Below are 14,419 nucleotides of genomic sequence, written 5' to 3'. Positions count from 1 at the left end.
GTGACCGCGGGCCCCGGGAAGGCGACCATCCCCGCAGCTCCGCGGGCGGCGCTGCCCACCGCGATGGGGGAAGGGCTGGGAGGGGTCGGGCGGAGGAGGCCGCTCCCCGGGGGCTTCTCGGCCCCTCGCACCCGCCCGGCTCCCAGAGGGTGAAGCGCGAGGGACGAGGGAGGCCGTAGCTCCGGGCCCCACCCCTCGCCAGCCGGCGGAGCCGGGGTGGACACAGCCGGCAGCGGCAACTCGCGGCACCGTTCACCTCCCGGCCTCCTGCCGGCCCCGCCATTTTCCTCCCTCCGCCTCAGTTTCCCCACCCCCGCCCATCAGCCCCCTTACCCCGTGCCACAGTCCACCACACAGGCCGGCAACCGTCCCGCCATCTTCCTCCTCGCCTGCTGCTGCCGCTGCCGCCGTCTGCTCCGTGCCGGTTGGGGCCAGGGATGGGCGGCGAGAGGTAGAGGCTATCTGACCATCCACGGCCAGGCCGCCCTCTCCGTCCGCGGGGTAGCCGGGAAGCCAAAGCAGTAGCGAGAGAGCAGCAGGTTCGGTCAGCGGCTACCACTTCCGCAACCCGGGCGGGCAGGCAGTCCCCGCCCTGCCCCGCCGCGGCCTCCTCCCCCTCTCTCTCCCCTCCTTCTCGCTCCTGCCCCCACCCTACAACTTCTTCCCCTCGCGCCGCCTTTCCCCGGGAAGCCAAGATGGCTGCCGGTGCCGACGCCCCGGCCAGGCCAGGCCCAGGCCGCGAGCGCTCCCCGTTCTGGCTCCGGGCGGGCGGGGCGAGAGAGCATGCGCAGTGAGGTGCGCCTCCGGCCGCCGCTCCGGTCCCGACGGTGAGGAAGTCCACTTCGGGTGTTCGTCCAGGTAGGGGCGGGGAAGTCGGCCCGCGCCTCCAAGTCTCCTTCTGAAGCTGGAAGGGGCTGATAGTTTCAGTTACTTCTGTGCTTGGTTGAGGGAGGGATGGGACCGCCTATCGCAGCCGCGAATATCTTTTCCGGTGCCCCGGGGAAAACGGCCTAATGGAAAACGTTGTCAGCGGTACACATCCTTTTTTTCTAACTTGAGGGGCTGCTTTTCCGCGTGGAAAAGAGCGATATCAGACCGAGGGTGAGCAGTCGGTGGAGGGTTGAACAAAGGCTTGCACCGTGGCTCCTCTGTCTTTGTGCGTTCTTTTTTTTTTCGGTTACACTTGTGCGTTGTTAAAGCCTCGCGTGTTGCAAGCGTTACAACACGGTTTAGATTGCAGGCCCTCCGGAGGGCAGGTCTGTGCCCACGAGGAAGGCACACCTCCCGAGAATATGGTCTACGTAACATACTCTACACAAATACACCTTTTTGTTTGTTTGTTTGTTTGTTTTGCGGTACGCGGGCCTCTCACTATTGTGGCCTCTCCCGCTGCGGAGCACAGGCTCCGGACGCGCAGGCTCAGCAGCCATGGCTCACGGGCCTAGCCGCTCCGCGGCATGTGGGATCCTCCCGGACCGGGGCACGAACCCATGTCCCCTGCATCGGCAGGCGGACTCTCAACCACTGCGCCACCAGGGAAGCCCCACAAATACACCTTTGACGGCTTTGGACGATGACAAAGATTTCCCTCTGGAGTAGTTTAAGATTCTACTGTTCTACTTTTGCAGGATGAAACCAAAGGTTAAGGACCAAAATTTTTAATTAAAAAAAAAAAAGCTAAAAACTGGAAAGCCTGGAACAGTGGTTTTCAGGCTTCTCAAAGTGTGCATGAGAATTATGTGGAAGGCTTGTTAAAGCACAGAATGCTGGGCCGTGAATTCTCTTGATGATTTGGTGTGGAGGGGGCCCTGGTAATGTGCATTTCTACCGAGTTCCCAGCGGATGGTCTGGGACCCGCCCGCCCCCCAACCTGGGAAAACTATAAAGTGAATAGATTTTTTCTCCACCAGGCTTACCTTCTGATAAACCATGTGGATGTGCTTATATGTGACTGAAATAGAAATATTTTTCCTCAGAAAGGATGTCTAATTACTCCAGAAGATTTAGACCAGCCTGGGGGATGGGGTATAGGTTTTTCATTCATCTGGCAGATGAGGATTGCTCACCCACTCGATTATGACAGGGACTCTGCTGACCCTAAATATTCCGTAGGCATAAAATAGATAAGGTCTCTGTGCTGTAGAGCTTACGGTTTAGTGGGGAAACATACAAATTGTGTTAAGAGCAATAGAAGTCAGAAAGCAGGGGGCTCTGAGAAATGGAGGGGAGTGGGAGAATGGGAGGGAGGTAGCAGGTAGGGGAGGCTTCTCTGACAAAGTGGCATTTAAAAGCTGAGCCCTGGAGGATAGTAGGAAATAGAGGAGAGGGTGAGGAAGAAGGGGAGCCCTCCAGGAAGTGGGAACAGCAGGAGTCAAGGCCCTGAGGTGAGAAAGAGCTTGGCTTCTTCCACAAATTGAAAGAAGACGCAAGTGATCAAAGTGAAGTGAGCCAGGGAAGACAGAATGGGAGATGAAACCTGAGAGAGAAGGAAGAATCAAATGATGCAAGGATTTGTGGACTTATCTAAGTGTCTTAAAATTTAGCCTGAAAGCTATTTGGAAGCCATCAAAGAGACTTAAGCAAGGAAGTGTTCTGGCTGCTTTGCAGGGAATGGATCCCACAGAGTAAAGAGTGAAGTGAATGGTCATATATCATATGTGATGCTGGCATTCAGGGATAGAAACGTGTGAGGAGTAGCATCCAGATGGGATTGGATACGTGCAAAGGAGACTTACTAAGGGGCGTCATCATCATTACCATCAACTGGTGCCCAGCACATCCCCAGCTACTCACAGAAAATAAACAAATAATCCTCAGGGGAGGCTTTCCTCAGAGATTGTCTTACAAGAAGACAGACAGAGGTGATTCTTCGTTCAGATGCGTTGTTTTGTTTTTCCCTACATGTAGAAGATGCTATATGGGGATTCATTGCTGCCTTTTCCACCATCAGGTGTTTAAGGTCATTTGGGAGACCAGATGCCTAAAGATTGGCTCTGACAGAGGAGGGAGATGTGGCTTGGTTGCAGTAGAGCAAATGGTTGTTTCCAGCATCACAGATGGTCAGTCAGGACTAAAGGGATCTTACCTAAGGGGTCCCAAGGACAGAGGTTAGGAACTTGAACTCAGGGAAGTTCTCACGCTCAGGGAAACCCATAGTGGTAGATCCTCACAAGGGCTGTCCAAATGCTGGCCTTGGGTGGGTTGTCATGGAAGTAGTTACATCAGTGTTCAGAGACTAGAATGCTCCCACAGCCCAGGCAGGCAACATTATAAGTGAAGAGGGCTATGAGGAGGGTATGGCAACGCGGAGAGCCCACAGAAGACAGTAGAAAACTGTTGCTATGCAGGAATGTAGGCCTGGTGTTGCCAAAGCCTCCCTTTATTCAAGAAAAGTCAGAAATCTGTATTTGTATCTGTTGGTAACTAATTCTTTGAAGGCTGTATCTGACCTGTAGTCTGTCAGTTTTCAACGTTTGATTTGAGAGGCTGTTTAATGTTTACTTGTGTATTACATTCAAATATGAAGTTCATGTCAGTGCTAGGTGCTGTATCTCATTTCGTAGGCGTGAGGAACCCTGCCACAGTTTCTTTCACGTAGTCAGGACTGTCCTTCGTCTATAAGGCTGTGACTGTTAGAAGCGTTTGGAAGCTTGCAGCACTTATGAGAAGTGTCATTTGTGGAGGTTCCTCATAACGTCTGCCCCAGCGCTTTGCTTGCTCAACACCCCTTCTACTTCCTCCTTCCTACGTGCCACGTTGTCAGCGTCTGTACTTTGGAGGCACATCTGTCCAAAGCATTTCTGACCACCGTGTTTGCATATGCACCCCCTGCTTCCTGCCCATCCTTCTCCAAATACAGAGAAGCAGAATATGTCTGAACTAGAAGCCCTCTTGGAGATGATCTTGTAAGATGTGGAAAGGAAAGCAGTGGTGGATGGGTGGGGTTTGTTTCACTGCCCTAAATCCATTACTCCCTGGTAGCACCCTAATTTCCCTTTTAGTTCAGGTCAACCAGGTGCTTTCTTCTTGTTAGTTTCCAAGCCCAGTTCCCAGCCTTTCAAGCATTTGTGTGTCTTACAGTATCCTTCCAATAAATCCCCTTCTGCCTAAGTTAGCAGCAATCAGTTCCCATTACTTGCATCAAATTTAAGAACCCTAAGTGATACAGAAGACCAGAAAGTTTAAGTGATTTTCCCATTTTCTTAGGCAAACTAGGGAACGGAGTCCAGACCAAAACCCAGTTCTGACCCCTTTTCAGGGCGCTTTAGTTATAATGCCACAAGCATTGTTTAATTTTGACTGATACACTGGTTACCAGTTACCATGAGATTTCCTAGGTCATTCCTGTGTCTTAAGGCCAGTTTAGCACATGTCTCTGAATCTTAAAATGTCCAAGAAATTCACATGTCACTCAATCTCCATTATTTTAAAGTGGGAAACATTATTATTTTTTTAAACATTATTATGTTTTTAAACATTATTATCTCAGCTTAGGTAGTTGCTGCACGGGTGACTATTTGCAGGTTGGCAGACCAGTCAAATCTACAGAGAGCATTGATTAAAGCAGATAGATAAATGGTCAAGATAGATAAATGGTCAAGATGTCCATGCAGCCTAGTGGTCAGAGGGAATGATGGCTGTGAACTGTGGATTCTCCTTTCTCATGTTGTGTAATCTTAGATAACTTCGTATGTTGAGAGATCACTGAACTTGGAATCAAGAAACTTGAGTATGAGCTTTTTAAATTAATCTGTTTCTTCATCTATAAAAATGGCAGGAATACCTAACCCACAGGGTTGTTGTAAAGCTTAAATTTTTAAAAAAGCATATTACAAATTATAAAATGATTTTATGAACAGATCAAGAGGAATATGGTTGAATTATAACGTAATGACTCTTTTACTTATTACTTATACAGATCTAAACATCCAAAAGTTGGTCCTCCTTTTCACAGAATTTATCTTGGGGCCTGTGTGCTTACTCTTTTAACGCTATCATCATGCAAAATATTTTTGGAAGGTTTCCTTTGAACTTGCCTTCAGAGCCTGGTGCACATTCCTTTAAATATCTTCATTGGTAACAAATCTTGGCCCTTTGTGGGTAGGTTTTATTTTTACAATTGGCTCAAAATTATTTTTTCAGAGCCAAGTCTAATGCATAAAATGGCCAATCAACTAGGGCTATGGTGGGTTGCTTTTTAAATTAATTGATTTGTTTATTTGTTTTTATTTTTGGCTGCATTGGGTCTTCGTTGCTGCGCACTGGCTTTCTCTAGTTGCGGCGAGCGAGGGCTACGCTTCGTTGCGGTGTGCGGGCTTCTTATTGTGGTGGCTTCTCTTGTTCTGGAGCACGGGCTCCAGGTCCATGGGCTTCAGTAGTAGTGGCTCGCGGGCTCTAGAGCGCAGGCTCAGTAGTTGTGGTGCACGGGCTCAGTTGCTCCACGGCATGTGGGAACTTCCCAGACCAGGGACTGAACCCGTGTCCCCTGCATTGGCAGGTGGATTCTTTTTTTTTTTTTTTTTAACATCTTTATTGGAGTATAATTGCTTTACAATGGTGTGTTAGTTTCTGCTTTATAACAAAGTATATCAGTTGTACATATACATATGTTCCCATATCTCTTCCCTCTTGCGTCTCCCTCACTCCCACCCTCCCTATCCCAGCCATCCAGGTGATCACAAAGCACCAAGCTGATCTCCCTATGCTATACGGCTGCTTCCCACTAGCTATCTGTTTTACGTTTGGTAGTGTATATATGTCCATGACACTCTCTCACTTTGTCACAGCTTATCTTTCCCCTCCCCATGTCCTCAAATCCATTCTCTAGTAGGTCTGTGTCTTTATTCCCGTCTTACCCCTAGGTTCTTCATGACATTTTTTTTTCTTATGTTCCATGTATATGTGTTAGCATACGGTATTTGTCTTTCTCTTTCTGACTTACTTCACTCTGTATGACAGACTCTAGGTCCATCCACCACACTACAAATAACTCAATTTCATTTCTTTTCCTGGCTGAGTAATATTCCATTGTATATATGTGCCACGTCTTCTTTATCCATTCATCCAATGATGGACACTTAGGTTGTTTCCATCTCCTGGCTATTGTAAATAGAGCTGCAATGAACATTTTGGTACATGACTCTTTTTGAATTATGGTTTTCTCAGGGTATATGCCCAGTAGTGGGATTGCTGGGTCATATGGTAGTTCTATTTGTAGTTTTTTAAGGAACCTCCATACTGTTCTCCATATTGGCTGTACCAATTCACATTCCCACCAGCAGTGCAAGAGTGTTCCTTTTCTCCATACCCTCTCCAGCATTTATTGTTTCTAGATTTTTTGATGATGGCCATTCTGACTGGTGTGAGATGATATCTCGTAGTTTTGATTTGCATTTCTCTAATGATTAATGATGTTGAGCATTCTTTCCTGTGTTTATTGGAAATCTGTATATCTTCTTTGGAGAAATGTCTATTTAGGTCTTCTGCCCATTTTTGGATTGGGTTGTTTGATTTTTTGTTATTGAGCTGCATGAGCTGCTTATAAATTTTGGAGATTAATCCTTTGTCAGTTGCTTCATTTGCAAATATTTTCTCCCATTCTGAGGGTTGTCTTTCCGTCTTGTTTATGGTTTCCTTTGCTGTGCAAAAGCTTTGAAGTTTCATTAAGTCCCATTTGTTTATTTTTGTTTTTATTTCCATTTCTCTAGGAGGTGGGTCAAAAAGGATCTTGCTGTGATTTATGTCATAGAGTGTCCTGCCTATGTTTTCCTCTAAGAGTTTGATAGTTTCTGGCCTTACATTTAGGTCTTTAATCCATTTTTAGCTTATTTTTGTGTATGGTGTTAAGGAGTGTTCTAATCTCATACTTTTACATGTACCTGTCCAGTTTTCTCAGCACCACTTATTGAAGAGGCTGTCTTTTCTCCACTGTACATTCCTGCCTCCTTTAACAAAGATAAGGTGACCATATGTGCGTGGGTTTGTCTCTGGGCTTTCCATCCTGTTCCATTGATCTATATTTCTGTTTTTGTGCCAGTATCATACTGTCTGGATTACTGTAGCTTTGTAGTATAGTCTGAAGTCAGGGAGCCTGATTCCTCCAGCTCCGGTTTTCTTTCTCAAGATTGCTTTGGCTATTCGGGGTCTTTTGTGTTTCCATACAAATTGTGCAATTTTTTGTTCTAGTTCTGTGAAAAATGCCAGTGGTAGTTTGATAGGGATTGCATTGGATCTGTAGATTGCTTTGGGTAGTAGAGTCATTTTCACAATGTTGATTCTCCCAATCCAAGAACATGGTATATCTCTCCATCTATTTGTATCATCTTTAATTCCTTTCATCAATGTCTTATAATTTTCTGCATACAGGTCTTTTGTCTCCTTAGGTAGGTTTATTCCTAGGTGTTTTATTCTTTTTGTTGCAGTGGTAAATGGGAGTGTTTTCTTGATTTCACTTTCAGGTTTTTCATCATTAGTGTATAGGAATGCCAGAGATTTCTGTGCATTAATTTTGTCTCCTGCTACTTTACCAAATTCATTGATTAGCTCTAGTAGTTTTCTGGTAGCATCTTTAGGATTCTCTATGTATAGTATCATGTCATCTGCAAACAGTGACAGCTTTACTTCTTTTCCAATTTGGATTCTTTTTATTTCCTTTCCTTCTCTGATTGCTGTGGCTAAAACTTCCAAAACTATGTTGAATAAGAGTGGTGAGAGTGGGCAACCTTGTCTTGTTCCTGATCTTAGTGGAAATGCTTTCAGTTTTTCACCATTGAGGATGATGTTGGCTGTTGGTTTGTCATATATGGCCTTTATTATGTTGAGGAAAGTTCCCTCTATGCCTACTTTCTAGAGGGTTTTTATCATAAATGGGTGTTGAATTTTGTCAAAAGCTTTCTCTGCATTTATTGAGATGATCATATGGTTTTCCTCCTTCAATTTCTTAATATGGTGTATCACATTGATTGATTTGTGTATATTGAAGAATCCTTGCATTCCAGGAATAAACCCTACTTGATCATGGTGTATGATCCTTTTAATGTGCTGTTGGATTCTGTTTTGTACTATTTTGTTGAGGATTTTTGCATCTATATTCATCAGTGACATTGGCCTGTAGTTTTCTTTCTTTGTGACATCCTTGTCTCGTTTTGGTATCAGGGTGATGGTGTCCTCGTAGAATGAGTTTCAGCGTGTTCCTCCCTCTGCTATATTTTGGAAGAGTTTGAGAAGGATAGGCGTTAGCTCTTCTCTAAATGTTTGATAGAATTCGCCTGTGAAGCCATCTGGTCCTGGGCTTTTGTTTGTTGGAAGATTTTTAATCACAGTTTCAATTTCAGTGCTTTTGATTGGTCTGTTCATATTTTCTATTTCTTCCTGATTCAGTCTTGGCAGGTTGTGCAGTTCTAAGAATTTGTCCATTTCTTCCAGGTTGTCCATTTTATCGGCATACAGGTGCTTGTAGTCATCTCTCATGATCCTTTGTATTTCTGCACTGTCAGTTGTTACTTCTCCTTTTTCATTTCTAATTCTATTGATTTGAGTCTTCTCCCTTTTTTTCTCGATGAGTCTGGCTAATGGTTTATCAATTTTGTTTATCTTCTCAAAGAACCAGCTTTTGGTTTTATTGATCTTTGCTATCGTTTCCTTCATTTCTTTTTCATTTATTTCTGATCTGATTTTTATGATTTCTTTCCTTCTGCTATCTTTGGGGTTTTTTTGTTCTTCTTTCTCTAATTGCTTTAGGTGCAAGGTTAGGTTGTTTATTCGAGATGTTTCCTGTTTCTTAAGGTAGGATTGTATTGCTGTAAACTTCCCTCTTAGAACTGCTTTTGCTGCATCCCATAGGTTTTGGGTCGTCGTGTCTCCATTGTCATTTGTTTCTAGGTATTTTTTTATTTCCTCTTTGATTTCTTCCGTGATCACTTCGTTATTAAGTAGTGTATTGTTTAGCCTCCATGTGTTTGTATTTTTTACAGATCTTTCCTTGTAATTGATATCTAGTCTCATAGTGTTGTGGTCGGAAAAGATAATTGATACGATTTCAATTTTCTTAAATTTACCAAGGCTTGATTTGTGACCCAAGATATGATCTATCCTGGAGAATGTTCCATGAGCACTTGAGAAAAATGTGTATTTTGTTGTTTTTCGATGGACTGTCCTATAAATATCAATTAAGCCCATCTTGTTGAATGTATCATTTAAAGCTTGTGTTTCCTTATTTATTTTCATTTTGGATGATCTGTCCATTGGTGAAAGTGGGGTGTTAAAGTCCCCAACTCTGAATGTGTTACTGTCTATTTCCCATTTCATGGCTGTTAGTATTTGCCTGATGTATTGAGGTGCTCCTACGTTGGGTGCATAAATATTTACAATTGTTATATCATCTTCTTGGATCGATCCCTTGATCATTATGTTCTGTCCTTCTTTGTCTCTTCTAATAGTCTTTATTTTAAAGTCTGTTTTGTCTGATATGAGAATTGCTACTCCAGCTTTCTTTTGGTTTCCATTTGCATGGAATATCCTTTTCCATCCCCTTACTTTCAGTCTATATGTGTCTCGAGGTCTGAAGTGGGTCTCTTGTAGACAGCATATATATGGGTATTGTTTTTGTATCCATTCAGCCAGTCTGTGTCTTTTGGTGGGAGCATTTACTTCTATTGAGATGATCATATGGTTTTTCTCCTTCAATTTGTTAATGTGGTTTATCACATGGATTGATTTGCGTATATTGAAGAATCCTTGCATTCCTGGAATAAACCCCACTTGATCATGCTGCATGATCCTTTTAATGTGCTGTTGGATTCTGTTTGCTACTATTTTGTTGAGGATTTTTGCATCTATGTTCATCAGTGATATTGGCCTGTAGTTTTCTTTCTTTGTGACATCCTTGTCTGGTTTTGATATCACGGTGTTGGTGGCCTCATAGAATGAGTTTGGGAGTGTTCCTCCCTCTGCTATATTTTGGAACAGTTTGAGAAGGATAGGTGTTAGCTCTTCTCTAAATGTTTGATAGAATTCGCCTGTGAAGCCATCTGGTCCTGGGCTTTTGTTTGTTGGAAGATTTTTAATCACAGTTTCAATTTCAGTGCTTGTGATTGGTCTGTTCATATTTTCTATTTCTTCCTGATTCAGTCTTGGCAGGTTGTGCATTTCTAAGAATTTGTCCATTTCTTCCAGGTTGTCCATTTTATTGGCATAGAGTTGCTTGTAGTCATCTCTCATGATCTTATGTATTTCTGCACTGTCAATTGTTACTTCTCCTTTTTAATTTCTAATTCTGTTGATTTGAGTTTTCTCCCTTTTTTTCTCGATGAGTCTGGCTAATGGTTTATCAATTTTGTTTATCTTCTCAAAGAACCAGCTTTTGGTTTTATTGATCTTTGCTGTCGTTTCCTTCATTTCTTTTTCATTTATTTCTGATCTGATTTATATGATTTCTTTCCTTCTGCTATCTTTGGGGTTTTTTTGTTCTTCTTTCTCTAATTGCTTTAGGTGCAAGGTTAGGTTGTTTATTCGAGATGTTTCCTGTTTGTTAAGGTAGGATTGTATTGCTATAAACTTCCCTCTTAGAACTGCTTTTCCTGCATCCCATAGGTTTTGGGTCGTCGTGTCTCCATTGTCATTTGTTTCTAGGTATTTTTTTATTTCCTCTTTGATTTCTTCCGTGATCACTTCGTTATTAAGTAGTGTATTGTTTAGCCTCCATGTGTTTGTATTTTTTACAGATCTTTCCTTGTAATTGATATCTAGTCTCATAGTGTTGTGGTCGGAAAAGATACTTGATACGATTTCAATTTTCTTAAATTTACCAAGGCTTGATTTGTGACCCAAGATATGATCTATCCTGGAGAATGTTCCATGAGCACTTGAGAAAAATGTGTATTTTGTTGTTTTTCGATGGACTGTCCTATAAATATCAATTAAGTCCATCTTGTTGAATGTATCATTTAAAGCTATGTTTTCTTATTTACTTTCATTTTGGATGATCTGTCCATTGGTGAAAGTGGGGTGTTAAAGTCCCCTACTATGAATGTGTTACTGTCGATTTCCCATTTTTATGGCTGTTAGTATTTGCCTGATGTACTGAGGTGCTCCTATGTTGGATGCATAAATATTTACAATTGTTATATCTTCTTCTTGGATCGATCCCTTGATCATTATGTAGTGTCCTTCTTTGTCTCTTCTAATAGTCTTTATTTTAAAGTCTGTTTTGTCTGATATGAGAATTGCTACTCCAGCTTTCTTTTGGTTTCCATTTGCATGGAATATCTTTTTCCATCCCCTTACTTTCAGTCTGTGTGGGTCTCTTGTAGACAGCATATATATGGGTCTTATTTTTGTATCCATTCAGCCAATCTGTGTCTTTTGGTGGGAGCATTTAGTCCATTTACATTTAAGGTAATTATTGATATGTATGTTTCCTATTCCCATTTTCTTAATTGTTTTGGGTTCGTTATTGTAGGTCTTTTCCTTCTCTTGTGTTTCTTGCCTAGAGAAGTTCCTTTAGCATTTGTTGTTAAGCTGGTTTGGTGGTGCTGAACTCTCTCAGCTTTTGCTTTTCTGTAAAGGTTTTAATTTCTCCATCAAATCTGAATGAGATCCTTGCTGGGTAGAGTAATCTTGGTTGCAGATTTTTCTCCTTCATCACGTTAAATACGTCCTGCCACTCCCTTCTGGCTTGCAGAATTTCTGCTGAAAGATCAGCTGTTAACTTTATGGGGATTCCCTTGTGTGTTATTTGTTGTTTTTCCCTTGCTGCTTTTAATATGTTTTCTTTGTATTTAATTTTTGATAGTTTGATTAATGTGTTTCTCCTTGGATTTATCCTGTATGGGAGTCTCTGTGCTTCCCGGACTTGGTTAACTATTTCCTTTCCCATGTTAGGAAAGTTTTCAACTATAATCTCTTCAAATATTTTCTCAGTCCCTTTCTTTTTCTCTTCTTCTTCTGGAACCCCTATAATTTGAGTGTTGGTGCATTTAATGTTGTCCCAGAGGTATCTGACACTGTCCTCAGTTCTTTTCATTCTTTTCTCTTTATTCTGCTCTGCAGTAGTTATTTCCACTATTTTATCTTCCAGGTCACTTTTCCGTTCTTCTGCCTCAGTTATTCTGCTATTGATCCCATCTAGAGTATTTTTCATTTCACTTATTGTGTTGTTCATCGTTGCTTGTTTCATCTTTAGTTCTTCTAGGTCCTTTTTAAATGTTTCTTGCATTTTGTCTATTCTATTTCTAAGATTTTGGATCATCTTTACTATCATTATTCTGAATCCTTTTTCAGGCAGACTGCCTATTTCTTCTTCATTTGTCACGTCTGGTGGGTTTTTATCTTGCTCCTTCATCTGCTGTGTGGTTTTCTGTCTTCTCATTTTGCTTATCGTACTGTGTTTGAGGTCTCCTTTTTGCAGGCTGCTGGTTCGTAGTTCCCGTTGTTTTTGGTGTCTGTCCCCAGTGGCTAAAGTTGGTTCAGTGGGTTGTGTAGGCTTCCTGGTGAAGGGGACTAGTGCCTGTGTTCTGGTGGATGAGGCTGGATCTTGTCTTTCTGGTGGGCAGGTCCATGTCTGGTGGTGTGTTTTGGGGTGTCTGTGGACTTATTATGATTTTAGGCAGCCTCTCTGCTAATGGATGGGGCTGTGTTCCTGACTTGCTAGTTGTTTGGCATAGGGTGTTCAGCACTATAGCTTGCTAGTCGTTGAGTGAAGTTGCGTACTGGTGTTGAGATGGAGATCTCTGGGTGATTTTCGCCGTTTGTTATTATGTGCAGTTGGGAGGTCTCTTGTGGACCAGTGTCCTGAAGTTGGCTCTCCCACCTCAAGGGGACAGCACTGACTCCTGGCTGGAGCACCAAGAGCCTTTCATCCACACGGCTCAGAATAAAAGGGAGGAAAAGTAGAAAGAAAGAGAGAGAGAGAGAGGGAGGGAGGGAGGGAGGGAAGGGGAGAGAGAGAGAGAGAGAGACAGAGACAGAGAGACAGAGAGACAGAGAGGGAGAGAGAGAGAAAGAAAAAGAAAGAAAGAAAGAACGAAAGAAAAGAAGGAAGAAAGAAAGGAAGAAAGAAAGGGGATAAAATGAAATAAAGTAAAATAAAGTTATTAAATAAAAAATAATTATTAAGAAAAAGAATGTTTTTGAAGAAGAAAAAAAAAACCGGACAGATAGAACCCTAGGACACATGGTGAAAGCAAAGCTATACAGACAAGATCTCACACAGAAGCATACACATACACACTCACAAAAAAGAGGAAAAGGGGAAAAAATCATAAATCTTGCTCTCAAAGTCTGCCTCCTCAATTTGGGATAATTCATTGTCTATTCAGGTATTCCACAGATGCAGGGTACATCAAGTTGATTGTGGAGCTTTAATCCGCTGCTCCTGAGGCTGCTGGGAGAGATTTCCCTTTCTCTTCTTTGTTCTCACAGCTCCCAGGGGCTCAGCTTTGGATTTGGCTCCGCCTCTGCGTGTAGGTCGCCGGAGGGCGTCTGTTCTTCGCTCAGACAGGACGGGGTTGAAGGAGCAGCTGTCTCGGGGGCTCCGGCTCACTCAGGCCCGGGGGAGGGAGGGGTGCGGAAGCAGGGGGAGCCTGCGGCGGCAGAGGCCGGCGGGACGTTGCACCAGCCTGAGGCGCGCCGTGCATTCTCCGGGGGAGTTGTCAGGATCCCGGGACCCTGGCAGTGGCGGGCTGCCCAGGCTCCCCAGAAGGGGTATGTGGAGAGTGACCTGTGCTCGCACACAGGCTTCTTGGTGGCGGCAGCAGCAGCCTTAGCGTCTCATGCCCGTCTCTGGGATCCGTGCTTTTACCCGGGGCTCATGCCCGTCTCTGGGATCCGTGCTTTTAGCCGGGGCTCGCGCCCGTCTCTGGAGCTCCTTTAAGCAGCGCTCTTAATGCCCTCTCCTCGTGCACCAGGAAACAAAAGAGGGAAGAAAAAGTCTCTTGTGTCTTCGGCAGCTCCAGTCCTTTTCCCGGACTCCCTCCCCGCTAGTCGTGGTGCACTAACCCCCTGCAGGCTGTGTTCACGCCGCCAACCCCAGTCCTCTCCCGGCGCTCTGACCAAAGCCCGAGCCTCAGCTCCCAGCCCCGCCTGCCCCGGCGGGTGAGCAGACTAGCCTCTCGGGCTGGTGAGTGCCGGTCGGCCCTGATCCTCTGTGCGGGAATCTCTCCGCTTTGCCCTCCGCACCCCTGTTGCTGTGCCTTCCTCTGCGGCTCCGAAGCTCCCCACCTCTGCCACCCGCAGTCTCCGCCCACGAAGGGGCTCCTAGTGTGTGGAAACCTTTCCTCCTTCACAGCTCCCTCCCACTGGTGCAGGTCCCGTCCCTATTCTTTTGTCTTTGTTTATTCTTTTTTCTTTTGCCCTACCCAGGTACGTGGTGGTGGTGGGGGGGGCGGTTCTTGCCTTTTGGGAGGTCTGAGGTCTTCTGCCA

At 44.1% G+C, this 14,419-nt stretch overlaps 2 protein-coding genes across 5 annotated transcripts in view; one reads left to right on the top strand and one right to left on the bottom strand.

Annotated features, from left to right (window-relative positions):
- Positions 1-604, bottom strand: part of ACTR3 (actin related protein 3) — a 57,746-nt gene extending 57,142 nt beyond the window's left edge. Inside the window, exon 1 of the mRNA XM_067742147.1 lies at positions 334-604. Coding sequence (XP_067598248.1) covers positions 334-377 — 44 coding nt within the window. The 5' untranslated portion in view covers positions 378-604. The remainder of the gene's footprint in view (positions 1-333) is intronic.
- Positions 605-706: 102 nt separating this feature from the next.
- The window catches only part of SLC35F5 (solute carrier family 35 member F5), a 182,371-nt gene continuing 168,658 nt past the window's right edge, over positions 707-14,419 (top strand). For all 4 annotated transcript variants that reach the window (XM_067742143.1, XM_067742144.1, XM_067742139.1 and 1 more), the window contains exon 1: positions 707-858. The gene's annotated coding sequence lies outside the window, so the exon portion shown is untranslated. The remainder of the gene's footprint in view (positions 859-14,419) is intronic.

This window comes from Pseudorca crassidens, chromosome 6 (genome assembly GCF_039906515.1).
Source record: "Pseudorca crassidens isolate mPseCra1 chromosome 6, mPseCra1.hap1, whole genome shotgun sequence".
NCBI classification, from domain to species: Eukaryota; Metazoa; Chordata; class Mammalia; order Artiodactyla; family Delphinidae; genus Pseudorca; species Pseudorca crassidens.
The sequence above is the reverse complement of the archived record's forward strand: the minus strand, read 5'-3'. Positions and strand labels throughout refer to the sequence as shown.